Raw genomic sequence first — 14,990 nt, 5'->3', positions numbered from 1 at the left:
AAAACCATGCAGGCGGCACCCTGGCCCCGAGGCAGCTCAGACCGGTGGAGCAGACCAGGTGGGAGAGGAGGGAGCCATGGTGAGGGGGTGGTTACAAAGTTCCTGGAGGGAAAAAGCCACGTGACCGAGGTCTGAGGCAAGAAAGGACTAGAAGGCAAGGCCAATAAGATTCAGAGAAAGGGCTTATGTTCCAGAAGGTCTCCATAAATGCAGGCGAATTGGGAACAAAATGCAAAACAGAGATTTAAAGGAGGAAGCACTTGCTGGAGGCCGGAGGGCAAGGCTCTGGAGGAAGTGGGGAGGGCTGGCCTCCCAGGGATGTGCCTTGGGACATCAGCGAGGGAGGGACAATCACACTTTGAGCCAGTTCCTTCAATATCATCAGTTATCATCTTAACAGAAGCTACAGAAAAGAAAGTGGGCCAGTTCTTCAGAGTTGAGGGGCTGCCGGGAAGGCCAAGTGCGCGAGCCGACGGGTCGACTAGCACTAGAGAAAGATGGGAGTGAGATGTGTCCACTCGGTACCCCTCTACTCAGCACCTCCTTCACGCCGGTCCTTGCAGATGAACAGCGAATATGGTCTGCTCCATACCTTGAACTCACTGCCTGGGAGGGGTCAGAGTTGTACAATCATATAATTACAGCCTGCTCTCCAGCCTTCCTGGTCATTCCAGTGTCAAATGAGGATATTTTTGGAGTCTAAGTCATCAAATTGCACATTGTTTTCACACCACACCCTTTCCCCCACCCGAGCACTGCCATTCGGTCATTCTCATGGGTAAGGAATTCTCACAGTTAACTTCCAGGTGTCCTTTCCATGAGCTGAGAGCCACTTGGTGGGCTGAATTCAAAGGTGCTAAATATTTCTCAAAGGGGCACAAGAGCAACCGTGACTTCTTAGCTCAAGAGCCCACAAAACAGCTCGCCCTCATCCATGGGCCAGTCTCCATCACCCTGTGATAATATCAGCGGACATTTGCTCATGATCCAGTACGCTTTTTTTTTTTTTGAGATGGAATCTCACTCTGTCACCCAGGCTGGAGTGCAGTGGCACAATCTGGGCTCACTGCAACCTCTGCCTCGTGGGTTCAAGTGATTCTCCTGCCTCAACCTCCCGAGTAGCCGAGACTACAGGCGTCTGCCACCTCACCTGGGTAATTTTTTGTATTTTTAGTAGAGAAGGAGTTTTACCACTTTTGGCCAGACTGGTCTCGAACTCCTGACCTCAGGTGATCCACCCACCTCGGCCTTCCAATGTGTTGGGATTACAGGTGTGAGTCACTGTACCCAGCCAATATTTTTAAATTCCAGCATACTGAATCGGATGAGGCAGCTAGTCAGACAAGGGCATAAATTCCGCTTTTTCGTTGTTGTTGTTGTTTTCTGAATAGACACATACCTCTGATTTATTTTTTTTTTTTTTAAGAGACAGAATTTCAACATGTCGCCCAGGCTGGTCTCAAACTCCTGGTCTCAAGGCATTTCCCACCTATGTCTCTGGAGTTTCTGGGCCACAGATGTGTACCACTGAACCCAGGTCATTTCCCACTTTTAATATATCCTGAGCAAACGATTAGGGAGAATTCATTATTCTCTTCCTCTTTACCCCAGGAACTGATCTTTACCCTAACTCAAAATGTAAAAATTTATCAGGAAAACACCACCTATAAGACAAAATCTGTCCTGCTTTGTGGTGTAAGGAGAACAACTGGATTTGGTCCACGTCAGAAGAATGTGGACCAAATCCCGCTACTGCCAGCAGGGTCATTTGTAGAAAGATACTTTGTAACATTGGACTTCTGTTTCCTCATCTGTAAAAATGGGAATAGTAAGAATAATAATACTTGTCTCACAGATTGATGTGAAGGTAAAATGAGATCATGTGTGCACAGAATCTAGTCCAGACCCTAGAACATACTTGGCACTCAATTAATATGAGATAATTCTGCCATGCCTTAAGTATAAGATTTGTTATTACCGTAAATACTACAGCATGAATTCGCCTTGGCACTGCCAAATGGAGTTTAAGCTCTGATTCCTGATGATGAAATACAGAGACTCTGGCCTGCTATGTTAAAAACAGCACTGACGGTAAAGGTTAACCCAAGACATGCTTTCTCTTTCTCAGGGTCCAGTCTGAGGAGGCTGGTGTTTGTACGACAGAATTTGCTTCCATAAAGCGGGTTAAGACAGGTTCCTAGTGCAGCGGCTGACACCTGTGGCTTGGTGTTGCTCTGAGCCACCTGCAGAGCCAATCTTGGAACCCAGCAGGTCCTCTGAGGGCAATATGTCCTTGTAGGTGCTCATGGCAGGCTCCAGGAGCTGGAGGTAACTGATTGGCCAGAAAATCCACCCAAACCAGTACTGACTAACTGAGGCTGGCACAGATCCTTCTGCATAATAAGATATCCACAGGCCCCCGGGGTGGCTTCTGAGCTCCCGAGGGCCTCTATGAGAAAGAGAGCAGAGGCGGGGCTGGAGATGAGGTGCTCTTAACCCAGGTTTTGCCCACAGTTGGTAGAGTAGTGGGGGAGGGTTCAGTCTCCTCTTTTTTTTGCCCCTTGTTTTTCCTCCCTTCTTTCTTCCTAACTGGGAAGAGGCAGGATTGCACAAAGCCAGGCCCTGGTTTTGCTGAGGAGGGCTAAAGAGACTGGGAGGAAAGATTGAAGCCCTGGTGACTTGAGGTCCACTCCCTCTTCCTAAGAGCAGAATGAATGATTCTGTGCAGGCAATAATAATAATAATACTTATTATAATGATGCTGCGGGGGTCTCCCAGATCATGCAAGAGGGCGGGCATGCTGAGCAGCTGCTCTCGGTTATGAAGATACAGAGGTGTTTCATGCTGGCTGGCACAAACGTCTGCCCTGAGCCCCCACGCTAGGATCCCCAAGACTGCCCCAAGATCCAGCAAGCACAGGGTTAACATGAGTCATGGCAAGGGGCCTCCAGGACCTCTGCATCATCTCCAGGGGCTGGAGGCAGGGCAGGTAGGACCTTAGCCAGCCCCTTCCTCTTTGGTAAACTGAGGAAAACAAAACAGAAAGTATTCATTGAGCCACACATGCTCATGGTTCTGTTGCTCTTTCTATTTCAGTACTCCCGCCCTCAATATTTTTTTCCCTTAACCTTTTCTAGACTCATACGTTTCTTCCAAATTCTGGGGCCGAACTGCCTCAACACATCCAACCCTGTTCTTAAGCCCATCAGCAAACACCATAAGGCGGACGCTGACATCCAAGAGGCAGCTCAGTTTAAATTAAGAAGTTGAGTTATCATTTCTAACTAGAGCAAAAGCAACGGAGCAGACAGAGCTCCCTGCAATGCAACTTCAGCACAGAGATTGTGAAAACCCCCCGCAGGCGAGGAGAGGGCAGGGCAGCCAACTTGACCATTTCTAACCCACTCACCCACCGCCCTCCCCCTGTGCCGGGACTGCAGAACCTCTTTATTTTTGTTGACTTCGCACTAGGACAACCTCACTACTTAACCAACAAAGCCCCCCAAGTCTGAGACTGAGATTAAAAACTTCTATTTTCAATTATTTGTCCTCTTTCTATATATTGATCAAATTACCACAAACCACTACTCTGTTAGAAATTAATCCAAGATTGAGCAATTCTACAGCCAGTTAAGACAGAGTGGAGAATTAATGATTAATTAGCATCATAATGCTCGACAACCCCCACACTTCCTCTAATGCACATGCACGTACAGACACATTCTTTAAGAAATGTATTACCAGAACTGGTAGGAACCCTTCTCAGCACATTACCCACTTGAAAACACTAGAGAGAAACCATAGTCAGTATGTATAGCTGCCCTGAAGCTGTGACTCTATGCCGGGTTTTAAAAGTCCATATCTCTGTGTTTTTGACGTGAGGCTCCCTGGATCATACCTTGATGAAGACAGAGAAGAAATTTTACACCTGTGTGAGGGTTGGGTGATTACTGGAGCACAAAGAGAGACACGATCCAACCACACAATGATCCCTAGGAGACAAGAGGCCTACGAAACAGGTAAAATGTCCCTGGAACAGGAAATGTTCACTTGTCACCAGGCCAATTGGTTACCACAAATAAGTTCTTTTTCCAAATAACACAAACAAGCAGGGTTTTCCTGCTTCATCCAAGAGGAGGGAGCAGCAGCAGGAGACCAGCTGTCTTGTGTGTAGTCCCAATGCCTGCTTCTAATAGCAAGACAAATCCTTGATGGAAAATGTACAAAGTAATTGAGCAGGCAAGGAATCGGAAGGAAATACCCAGGCCCCTTTCTTCCTGGTGACACACGTATGCCATCTTCTGAAGCTCAGAAACAAGCAGGAAAAGAGAGCAAAGGTGAAGATATATGTATTACTTCGGGTTTCTCATCCATCTAGGGGATTTTCTTTAATTGTTGGGTTTGATTTTAAATGAATGCCTGTACAACAGGAAATCAACTTCAGTACAAAAAATAAAGTCATGTGGAATTTTTGAAAACTGCCATACGGTAGGATCTATATCTGAGTTGTTATAATGGAAAAAGAATTCCTGCTTCTTAATTTAAAAATTATAAAGTATACATTTTAGCTTTGTTAACATTACTCAGCCTAACGTTAAAATAGCAGGGGAAGTAGGTCATAGAGAAAGCGGCCCCGCCCCAGATGGCACATGATAACGACCAGAGGAGAAGCAGGGGTCAAGCTCCCCTGTCGCCTGGGGTGACTCTTTAAGGAAGACTTACTTTGGTGTGCCTGTGGGTTTCCAGTACCTGCAGAAGAGGTACTGTCCGTCTGCATTGACCAAGTGAGGGAGATCCTGGTAGGGAATGCTCTGCGGGGTCCGCCTGGGGGAACTTTCCTCTGGCATTCTGGAAGGGTCTTCAGATCCTAGAAGGAAAAGTGACATATTCCAAAGTCAGAAATATCTCAAGAACATGTATGGACAGGAGAGAAAAGCCTAGTTCAGAGTCAGTAACATTTTTTTAAAAGCAGTTTTAAAAACCCCTCCGTTTCAAAGGTTTAAAAAATACATATATTTCTTGCAAACCTCTCCAAGACTGAAAAATCCCATTTGTTCTTAAGAAAATGCTCACTTTATTTTTTAAGTACCTCATTACAGCTTTTCCCCCTTCCCATCTGTGTTTATTTTAAATCATTTCAGGAAACTTCATCTTAAAGACTATTTTAGCTGTAATCAAGTGGAAATTACAGTCAGCTCTATGGGTACAAAGACCCAGCTGCAAGAAGACCTATCTATCTTAAAATCTCCAAGGAACAGTTTCAAGTGGGCACAGTAATGAGGTGGATGATACTCAGATTATTCCTCCCATCTGAAATTCCAAGGATACATGACAAACCTGTTTCCATTATGTGCTGGCGTTTGCATTCCACAACCACGACAGCCTGGAGAATCAGAACCAGGCAAATCGGGCTGTTCCCTCATCTGGGCGGCCCCAAGGCGGCATGAAGGCAGCTCCCGAGCCCTCTTCCCGCACCCAGACCCTGCCTTTCGTGCTGGGGCGCTCAGCCGGGAGCCTGCTTCCAGCTCCTACTGGCAGGCTCTCCGGGGCTCCCCTCCCTCCCCAAGGCGGGGAGCGGCGCTGCGAATCTCCACTACTAGTTCATGTCATCACTTTTCCTAAACAAGTCGCTGGAGGGGCTCGGAGAAGGCAGGGGCCCAGAAAACTGGGAAACTAGCTCGGCGCACACCGAGGCACCTCGCAGACGCACAAATGCGGGTGCCCGAGGCAAAGTCGCCCCCAAGGTTTCTCACAAACTTTGCTTCCTGCGCGTCTCCGACAGTACTGGACATGTAGCCCCGCAGCTGTCATCGGAAATGCCCCTGGGAAAACCGGGGGGCGCTTCGCCGGGTGTCTGCACCGGGGAAGGTGGGGACTAGAAAGATGGAGTTGATGGGGACAAGTTGGTTTGGGGGCTGGTGCGAGGGAGCAGGGAGGGCGCGCGCGCGCACACACGCGCGCACACAAGGACACGCGCGCACACACACCGTGCACACACACACGCACACATGGGTAGCGGGAGCCCACGCCGGGTGTTTCCGGGACCCCGATGCTGCTCCCCACCCCTGACGGCGGCACTGGCGGGCTGGGGCGGGGGCCGGGAGGCAGTTACCGGGGCCACGAGCGCCGCTGTCGCGTTCCCCGAACGCCGCGGATCTTCGTTTGCGGCGGGCTAGGGCCGGGACGAGCTGCGCGCGACCGGCTTCGCGGCGACAGGGTGCGGCGTCTGCGCCGCCACTTTATCCCCGGGCCGGCTCGGCGGCGGGGGCGGCCCAAGGTGGGTGGGGACGCGCGGGACCCGGCGGGCGGCGGGCGGCGCGGGGAGGCGGCGCCCGGGGCCCACGTGTGCCCGGCCCGCGGGGAGGAGCGGGGGCGCCGCCCGCCGACCCAGCCACGCACTCCTCTCCTCCCCGCCTCGTGGACAGCCGCGCCCCGGGGTGGCCGCCCGGGGACTATCAGGGAGGCCTGAACTGAGCTGGGTTCATCAGAGCCTCAGCGCAGGAGGACACACCACATCCCCGGGCACACGCGCGCACACATACCCACAGGCACCGCACGTACACAGACAACGCGCGCAGGGCCGCACACACACCACACCTGCATACATGTGCACTCCCAAAGTCACTACACTGCATGCGGGGACATACAGACACACATCCCAGAGATAGTACATGCATACAGACACACACAGACCACACATGCATGCACACACACAGCCCCAGCGACACAAAGACACCTGACATCCACAGAGACACACAAACTCACTTAGATTCACATAGAAAGTAATGCAGAGACATAGGCACAGACAACCCACAGAGACACAGACGTGCACAGACATCTGCAGACTACACACCTGGCCCACACATATACACAGACACACTCACATCATACACATGCAATGGTGCACACACATCATACACACGCAGTCGTACACACACTCACACCTCATGCAGCCAGACACATACAATACTGGAGGGGGAGTTAGTCGGGCATGGTGGCACACGCCTGTAGTCCCAGCTACTCAGGAGAATCGCTTGAACCCGGGAGGCGGAGGTTGCAGTGAGTGGAGACCACGCCATTGCACTCCAGCCTGGGTGACAGAGTGAGACTCCATCTCGTGGGAAAAAATGTTGGAGGGGGTCCACATGACTCTCGGTAGTGTAAAAGCAGATGGTGTATGCCTACAAATGCCTTGTCCCTTCCTGGCAATCCCCAGCAACCCTCCCATGCCCAGCGGCTGTGACCCCCAGATAATACCTCTAGTGCATCTATGCAGGCCAGGGCACAGTCTGAGCTCTGTCCAGTATAACTAGCAACGTGGCCGTGGAGGGTACGGCCACTGGACTGAGACTGCAGACCACCTGGGTTGAACATTAGCTCTTCCGCTTGCTCTTTGAGTCTCAGTCTACCACCTTCAACCTGTGAGTGATATACCTATGCCCCAGTGAAGTGTCCCTGACTCACAATGACCTCAAGAGGCCTTCCTGTCTTTCCTCCTCTGCAAAAAATTCTACACCATAGCAGCGTTGAGAACTGTGTCTCAGCGTCACACTGTGTGTGTCCAATGAGGCCCAGGTTGTTGTAGAGCCTGTGGTCTAACTTGAGAAATAAAACAACAGCCTTTGAGCAGTGGCTTGAGCTGTAGGCACTGCTGAGCGTGACTCACCCACTCTCTGGCCTCTGGCAGAGAGGAGTGGAGCAGAGGAGTGGCTAAGTGCCTTCTCGTCGGGGCAGCTCTACAGAATCCATGCAAGAGAGGTTGAGGGGCAGCAGTCTCAGGGGCAGGAAGCTTGGGGGCTTCCCTCAAAGCCGGACACGCTAAGTGCACTGGATTTCCGTGGGTTATAATTCATTGAAAGGAAGGGTGGTCGGGGGTCTGATGGATGCTTTTATCAAGTCATTATTTCACATGTTTCTGGCTCTAACATTTCATGATTTAAAATACACAGCTTGAAAATTTGGAGGAGAGGCCGGGCTCAGTGGCTCACACCTATAATCCCAGCACTTTGGGAGGCCAGGCGGGTGGATCACCTGAAGTCAGGAGTTCGAGACCAGCCTGACCAACATGGTGAAACCCCATCTCTACTAAAAATACAAAAATTAGTTGGGTGTGGTAGCAGGCACCTGTAATCCCAGCTACTCAGGAGGCTGAGGCAGGAGAGCCACTTGAACCCAGGAGGCGGAGGTTGCAATGATTGCACCCCAGCCTGAGTGAAAAAGCAAGGCTCTGTCTCAAAAAAAAAGGTTTTGAGGATAGCCTTAACTGAAGTTGTCAGAGGGATCTCTGTAGAAGTGACATTTGCAAACTTGAAGAGATCCCCCAAACTTGGTTATGGACAGAACTGAGACTGTGGTGTGTGGCCAGCCAACTGGGAATCTGGGACTTAAGAGACAGATCCTATTGTTCTGTATCTGGCTTTTTCTTGTAATTAAACTTATTCTGAGATAATTGTAGATTCTTATGCAGTTGTAACAAATAATACGGAGAGATGCTATGTGCCCTTTACTCAGTTTCCTGCCGTGGCAACTTCTCACAAACCACAGTAAATATCACAACAGGATACTGACACTGATGCAGTATCTGTAGTCAAGCTACAGAACGTCTCCATTCCACAAAGTGGCACCCTTTTATAGCCACATCCACTTCCCTCTCATCCTCACTTCCCTAGAACCCCTGGCAACTACTATTTTGTTCTCCATTTCTAAAATTTTGTCATTTCAAGGATATTTTATGAATAGAATCACAAAGTACATAACCTCTAGGATTCACCTTTTCATTCAGCGTAATTCCAGGTGGTTGGGTGTAGCAGTCCACAGTATGGAAGTACCACAGTGTGTCTAACAAGTCATCTGCTGAAGGATATCTGCGTTGTTTCCAGTTTTTGATGATTAAGAATAAAGCTGCTGTAGACCTCCATGTACAGGTTTTCGTGTGAACCTAAGTTTTCATTTCTCTAAGATGAGGGCCCAGGAGTGCAATTGCTGAGCTGTATGGAAATTGTGAGTTTTTAAAGAGAATGCCAAAATGTTTTCCAGAGTGACTGTAGTATTTTACATTCCCACCAGCAGTGTAGGAGAGATCCAGTCTCTCAGCCTTCATGTCAGCATGTAGTGTTGGCACCATTTTAAAAATTTTAGTCTTTCTTTTAAGTGTGTAGTGATGATATTTCACTGTGGTCTTTAATTTGCTTTTGCCTAATGGCTAGTGTTATTTCATGTGCTTATTTGCCGTCTATATATCCCATTCAGTGAAATGTCTCTTCTTGTCTTTTGGCTATTTTCTTGCCCCCTCTCCCTGCTTTTTTTTTCTGAGACTGAGCCTCACTCTGTAGCCCAAGCTGAAGTGCAGTGGTGCCTTCTTGGTTCACTGCAACCTCCACCTCCCAGGCTCAAGCAATTCTCATGCCTCAGCCTCCCGAGTAGCTGGGACTACAGGTGCAGGCCACCATACCTGGCTAATTTTTTGTATTTTAGTAGAGATGGGGTTTCATCATGTTGTCCAGGGTGGTCTCAAATTCCTGAGCTCAGGTGATCTCACTGCAACCTCAGCCTCCCAAAGTGCTGGAATTACAGGCATGAGCCACCGTGCCCATCATTTAGGCTATTTTCTTTCTTTCTTTCTGTCTTTTTTTTTTTCTTTTTTATTGAGACAGGGTCTCACTCTGTCACCCAGTCTGGAGTGCAGTGGTACAATGTCCTCTCACTGCAGCCTTTTGGCTATTTTCTAATTGTTTGCTTGTTGATTTTTTACTGTTGAGTTTTGAGAGTTCTTGGTATAATCTAGACGTTAGTCTACTAGATACTAGATATGTGATTTGTAAATATTTTCTTCCAGTCTGTAACTTGTCTTTTAATCCTTTTAACAAGGTCTTTTGCAGAGTAAAAGTTTTCATTTTGATCAGAAACAATTTATCAATTTTTTGTTTTATGGATTATGCATTTGGTGTCAAGTCTAAGAACTCTGTGTAGTCCTACCTCAAGAGATTTTTTCCTGTTTTTCTCTAAAAGTTATATAGATTTACATTTTATGCTTAAGTCTGTAACCTACTTTGAGTTACTTTTTGTCTGGAGTGTGAGATTTAGATCAAAGTTCATTTGTCTCTACATGTCCCATTGCTCCAGCACAGTTTGTTTGAAAGGCTGCCTTTCCTCCATTGAATTGCTTTTGCACATTTGTAAAATTCAACTGGCCTGCTTGTACAGGTCTATTTCTGGGTTCTCTAGTTTGTTCCCTTGGTTTGTGTCTATTCCTCCACCAATACCACACAGTCTTGATTATTGAAGTTCTCTATAAATCTTGAAATTGAATAGGCTGGTTGCTTTCACTTTATTCTTCTTTTACAAGACTTTTTTTTTTTTTTTTTTTTTTGGTAGAGAAGGAATCTCTCCATGTTGTCCAGGCTGGTCTTGAACTCCTGACCTTATGCTGCCCTCCCACTGTGACCTCCCAATGCACTGGGATTACAAGTATGAGCTACCACACTCCGTCTACAAGATTCTTTTAACTATTCTAGTTCCTTCACCTTTCAATATAAATTTTAAAATAATCTTGTTTATATTCATTAAAAATCTTGCTGGGATTATGACAGGAATTTCATTAAACATGTATATTTTTCAAGAACTGACATTTTTACTGTTAAGTCCTCTAATCCATGAACATGGGTATATATGTCCATTTATTTAGTTGTTCTTTGATTCCTTTCATAAATGTTGCATAGTTTTCAGCATACAAGTTCTATACACATTTGGTCAAATTTATACCTTTTTTAAAATAAGTAATGACAAATGTTAGGTATATTTAATTTCAGTTTCCACATGTTAATTTCTAGCATATAGAGATAAAATTGATTTTTGTATGTTGATCTTGTATCCTGTAATCTTGTTGAACTCATTTATTAAATATAGATATTTCTTTTCTTTTTTCCTGTTGGCATCTATTGTCTTCCATAATCCAGGAGGGTTTGGGTTTTTGGTGTTTGGTTTTGTTTGTAGCTTACTTGGGGTTTTCTACATAGAACATCATTATATTTGAAGTGACTTTCTTGTAGACAACATATACTTGTATCATTTTTAAAAATCCATTCTGCCAATGTCTGTCTTTTTAGTTGGTATATTTAGACCATTTACCTTTAATGTAATTATCGTGTTGTTATGTTTTAAGTCTGCCATTTTATTTTTATTTCTGTTCTCTCAATTTTTTTTCTCTGTTTTCTTTTTCTTTTCTTCTTCTGGGTTACTTGCACAGGAATTTTTTCTTGTTTTGTTTTGTTTGATTTGGTTTGGTTTTGAGATGGAGTCTTGCTCTGTCGCCCAGGCTGGAGTACGATGGTGCCATCTTGGCTCACTGCAACCTCTGCCTCCCGGGTTCAAGCAATTCTCATGTCTCAGCCTCCCAAGTCTGGCTAATTTTTGTATTTTTAGTAGAGATGAGGTTTCCCTATATTGGTCAGGCTGGTCTCGAACTCCTGACCTTAGGTGATCCACCCGCCTTGGCCTCCCAAAGTGTTGGGATTACAGGCGTGAGCCACCAGGCCCAGCCTGTTTTGTTTTGTTTTGTTTTTGAGACAGGGTCTCACTCTGTTGCCCAGCCTGGAGTGCCATGATGTGATCACAGCTCACCGCAGCCCCAACTTTCTAGATTAAGTCATCCTCCCACCTCAGCCTCCTGAGTAGTTGGTACTACAGATGTGTACCACTGTGCCCAGCTAATTGTTTTTTTTTTTTTTCTTGGCAAAGATAGGGTTTCACTATGTTGCCCTGGATGTTCTCAAACCCCTAGGCTCTGAGCCTGCCTGCCTTGGCCTACCAAAGTGCTGGATAATTATAGGCATGAGCCACCAGGCCTGGCCAGGAACATTTTAAAATTCCAGTTTTATTTATTTAGACTGTGTTTGAGTGTATTTCTTTGTATAGACTTTTTATTGGTCGCTCTATGTACTGCATTTTATGTATCACATCTTACTGATGTCACTTTACTAGTTCTAATGCAATATAAAAACCTAACATCTTATGTCCCTTTACTCTGCACCATTTATACTCTAATTGCCTTAACTATTTTCTCTACAAATTCTGAGAATCACATCAGATAGTATTAAAATTTTTGCTTCAACCATCAAATATAATTTAGAAAAGAGGAGAATAAAAGTCTATTTTATTTGCCCATAGTTTTGTTCACTGTGTTCTTTCTTCCTGACAGTACAGGTTTTCTTCTTTTATCATTTCTTTTTAGTTTAGATAAATTCCTTTAGCCATTCTTTGAGGATGGGTCTGCTGGCAAAAATTTTCTTAGTTTTGCTTTGTCTGAAAATATCTTGATTCCCTTTCATTCCTGAAGCATATTTTCACTAAAGAATTCTGGTTTAAAAATTATTTTCTTTCAGCATTTGAAAAATATTGTGCCACTACATTCTGGCCTTAATGCTATCTGATAAGATAGCCATTGTCATTCAAATTTTTTTCCTTATAGGAAACATGCAATTTATCTTTCCCTGCTGTCGAGATTTTTTTCTTCATCTTTAGTTTTCAGAAGCTTGACTATGATATTTCTTGCTATGGGTTTCTTTGGGTATATTTTATTTGGAATTCATTCAGCTTTTTTATTTATAGTTTTTTTTTTTTTTTTTTTGGTCTCCTGACAAATTTGAGACATTTTCAGCCATTACTTATTTGAGCGCTTTTTCAGCCTCACCCTCTTTTCTCTTCTCTTTTTGGGACTCTGATGACATGAATGTTTGAGCTTTTCTTATAGTTCCATAGGTCCCTGAGGGCTCTGTTCATTTTGGGGTTTTTTTGTGTTTTTTTTTTTAATCCTATTTTATCTCTGTTATTCAGATGAGTCATTTCTATTGTCTTATGTTCCAGCTTATTGAACTGTCCCCTCTATTTCACTTTTGAGCCCATCCATTGAGCTTTTTATTTCAGTTATTGTGTTTTTCAACTCGAAAATTTCCATTGGTTCTTTATATCTTCTATTTCTTTGCTAAGAATGTCTGTCCCTTTGCTGAGACTTTTTATTTTTCGTTTGTTTCAGGCATGTTTATAATTGCCTGTTGGAGCACTTTTATTCTGGCTGCTTTAAAAATCTGTTTGTTTGTTTTTCTGTTGGCATCTATTGTCTTCTCTAATCCAGTGCTAGATCTTTCTGGTTCTTGATAAGATAAATGATTTTCTATTGAAATTTGGTCGTTTTTGTATTATGTCACCAAACTCTGGATCTTATTTAAACTTTTTGTTTTACCTGTTTTTCTCTAGAGTCACAGATGTGTGAGGCAAAACAAAAAACCCAAGGAACTCACCATTATGTTGTTCCTCAGCTCCTGAGGTCCACAGCAGGTTTGGCTTTTGTCTCTACCTTTCAGCATCCTCTTACATTGGCTTTATACATAATGTCCAGGGTTTTTAGTCATATTTAGTGGGAAAAGTAGGGAAAAGCACATCTACTCCACCTTTGCAGATGTAGAAGTCTTGTATCTGGCTTTTTACTTCAGTAGGGAAATCAGTGGGCCACCAGGCCCCTACTTGCCCATGTGTCCACCTAGATCTCTAGGGCACGATTATTCTAGATGCAGTGATCTCCAAGACAAGTGCTGGTTGTCAGGCTCTGCTACTGGGATGAAAAGGTAAGGGTTGCAATTCAAGTAAAGGTGGCATCTTTCTGCCTCCACAAGTTGATATGATTTGGATCTGTGTCCCTGCCAAATCTCATTTTGAACTGTAATCCCCAATGTTGAAGGTGGGGCCTGGTGGGAGGTGAATGCATCATGAGGGTGGATTTCTCATGAATGGTTTAGTGCCATTCCCCCTTGGTATTGTCTTGGTGATAGTGAGTGAGTTCTCGTGAGATCTGGTTGTTTAAAAGTGTGTAGCACCGTTCCCTCTCTCTTGTTTCTACTCTGGCCGTGTAGGGCGTGCCTGCTTTCCCCCTCACAATCTGCCATGATTGAAAGTTTCCTGAGGCCTCCTAGAAGCAGAAGCCACTATGCTTCCTGTATAGCCTGCAGAATCATGACCCAGTTAAACCTCTTGTCTTTATAAATTACCCAGTCTCAGGTATTTCTTTATAGCAGCATGAGAATGGGCTAAAACACAAATGTTCTTGTGTGACCTTCAGAGATGCTCTCAGGTTTGAGGAGAGTGGAACACACTGGAAATACCTGTGAAGAGAAAAGGAGAAAGAGCAAGCCAGGAGACAGTAAGAAGACCAAGAGTTTCTCTTATTAGCAGTTTTAATATATGTGAATATTGCACAAGAATTTGGGTGGTTGTATACTTCAATTATAAACCACTTCTAATGGGAAAGGAGTGGAGGTTGGGAATAAAATGATACTGAAAGTGAATGATAGAGAAAAAGCAAGACTGTACCATCAAACTTAAGGGAAAATAAAGTTAGGCAAAAATACATAAGCTTCAGAAGCAAGCTCCACTGACTAGTGGTGCTACTTCCTGGTGAGTTACTATACTTTGCTAAGCCTGCCTCCTCACCTGAAACAGGGGAATGTGGATAGGAATACCCTCTCTAGGGCCTTGGCCAAGAAGGACTGAACATGTCTAGGGAGAAATCAACACGGTGCTTGGTGGCTAGTCAGCTTGCATTAAGTCAAGGGTGGCAGCTTGGGGGCCTTCACGTTAAGTCTGACCCAATAAAAATTATTTCTATATCTGAAATGGTTTTTTAAACGTGGGTTTTAAAAATTGGTGATTTCGGCTGCGCGCAGTGGCTCAAGACTGTAATCTCAGCACTTTGGGAGGCCGAGACAGGCAGATCACGAGGTCAGGAGATTGAGACCATCCTGGCTAACACGGTGAAACCCCGTCTCTACTAAAAAATACAAAAAAACTAGCTGGGCGAGGTGGCGGACGCCTGTAGTCCCAGCTACTCAGGAGGCTGAGGCAGGAGAATGGCATAAACCCGGGAGGCGGAGCTTGCAGTGAGCTGAGATCCGGCCACTGCACTTCAGCCTGGGCGACAGAGCGAGACTGTGTCTCAAAAA

At 45.4% G+C, this 14,990-nt stretch overlaps 1 protein-coding gene across 5 annotated transcripts in view; it reads right to left on the bottom strand.

Moving 5' to 3' along the window:
- Positions 1 to 6,452, bottom strand: part of MGLL (monoglyceride lipase) — a 134,440-nt gene extending 127,988 nt beyond the window's left edge. For 2 of the 5 annotated variants that reach the window (XM_033210893.1, XM_033210895.1), the window contains exons 1-2: positions 6,113 to 6,452; positions 4,723 to 4,867 (exon numbers count right to left, since the gene is read on the bottom strand). In XM_033210893.1, coding sequence (XP_033066784.1) covers positions 4,723 to 4,847 — 125 coding nt within the window. In that variant the 5' untranslated portion in view covers positions 4,848 to 4,867; positions 6,113 to 6,452. Of the gene's footprint in view, positions 1 to 4,722; positions 4,868 to 5,337 lie in introns of all 5 variants that reach the window. The other 3 variants (XM_033210892.1, XM_033210896.1, XM_033210894.1) reach the window with 2 other exon arrangements.
- Between the last annotated feature and the right edge of the window lie 8,538 nt (positions 6,453 to 14,990).

The sequence above is a fragment of the Trachypithecus francoisi genome, unplaced genomic scaffold (genome assembly GCF_009764315.1).
Source record: "Trachypithecus francoisi isolate TF-2019V2 unplaced genomic scaffold, Tfra_2.0 Lachesis_group0, whole genome shotgun sequence".
In the NCBI taxonomy this organism is placed as follows: domain Eukaryota; kingdom Metazoa; phylum Chordata; class Mammalia; order Primates; family Cercopithecidae; genus Trachypithecus; species Trachypithecus francoisi.
This window is presented reverse-complemented; position numbering and strand designations above follow the sequence as displayed.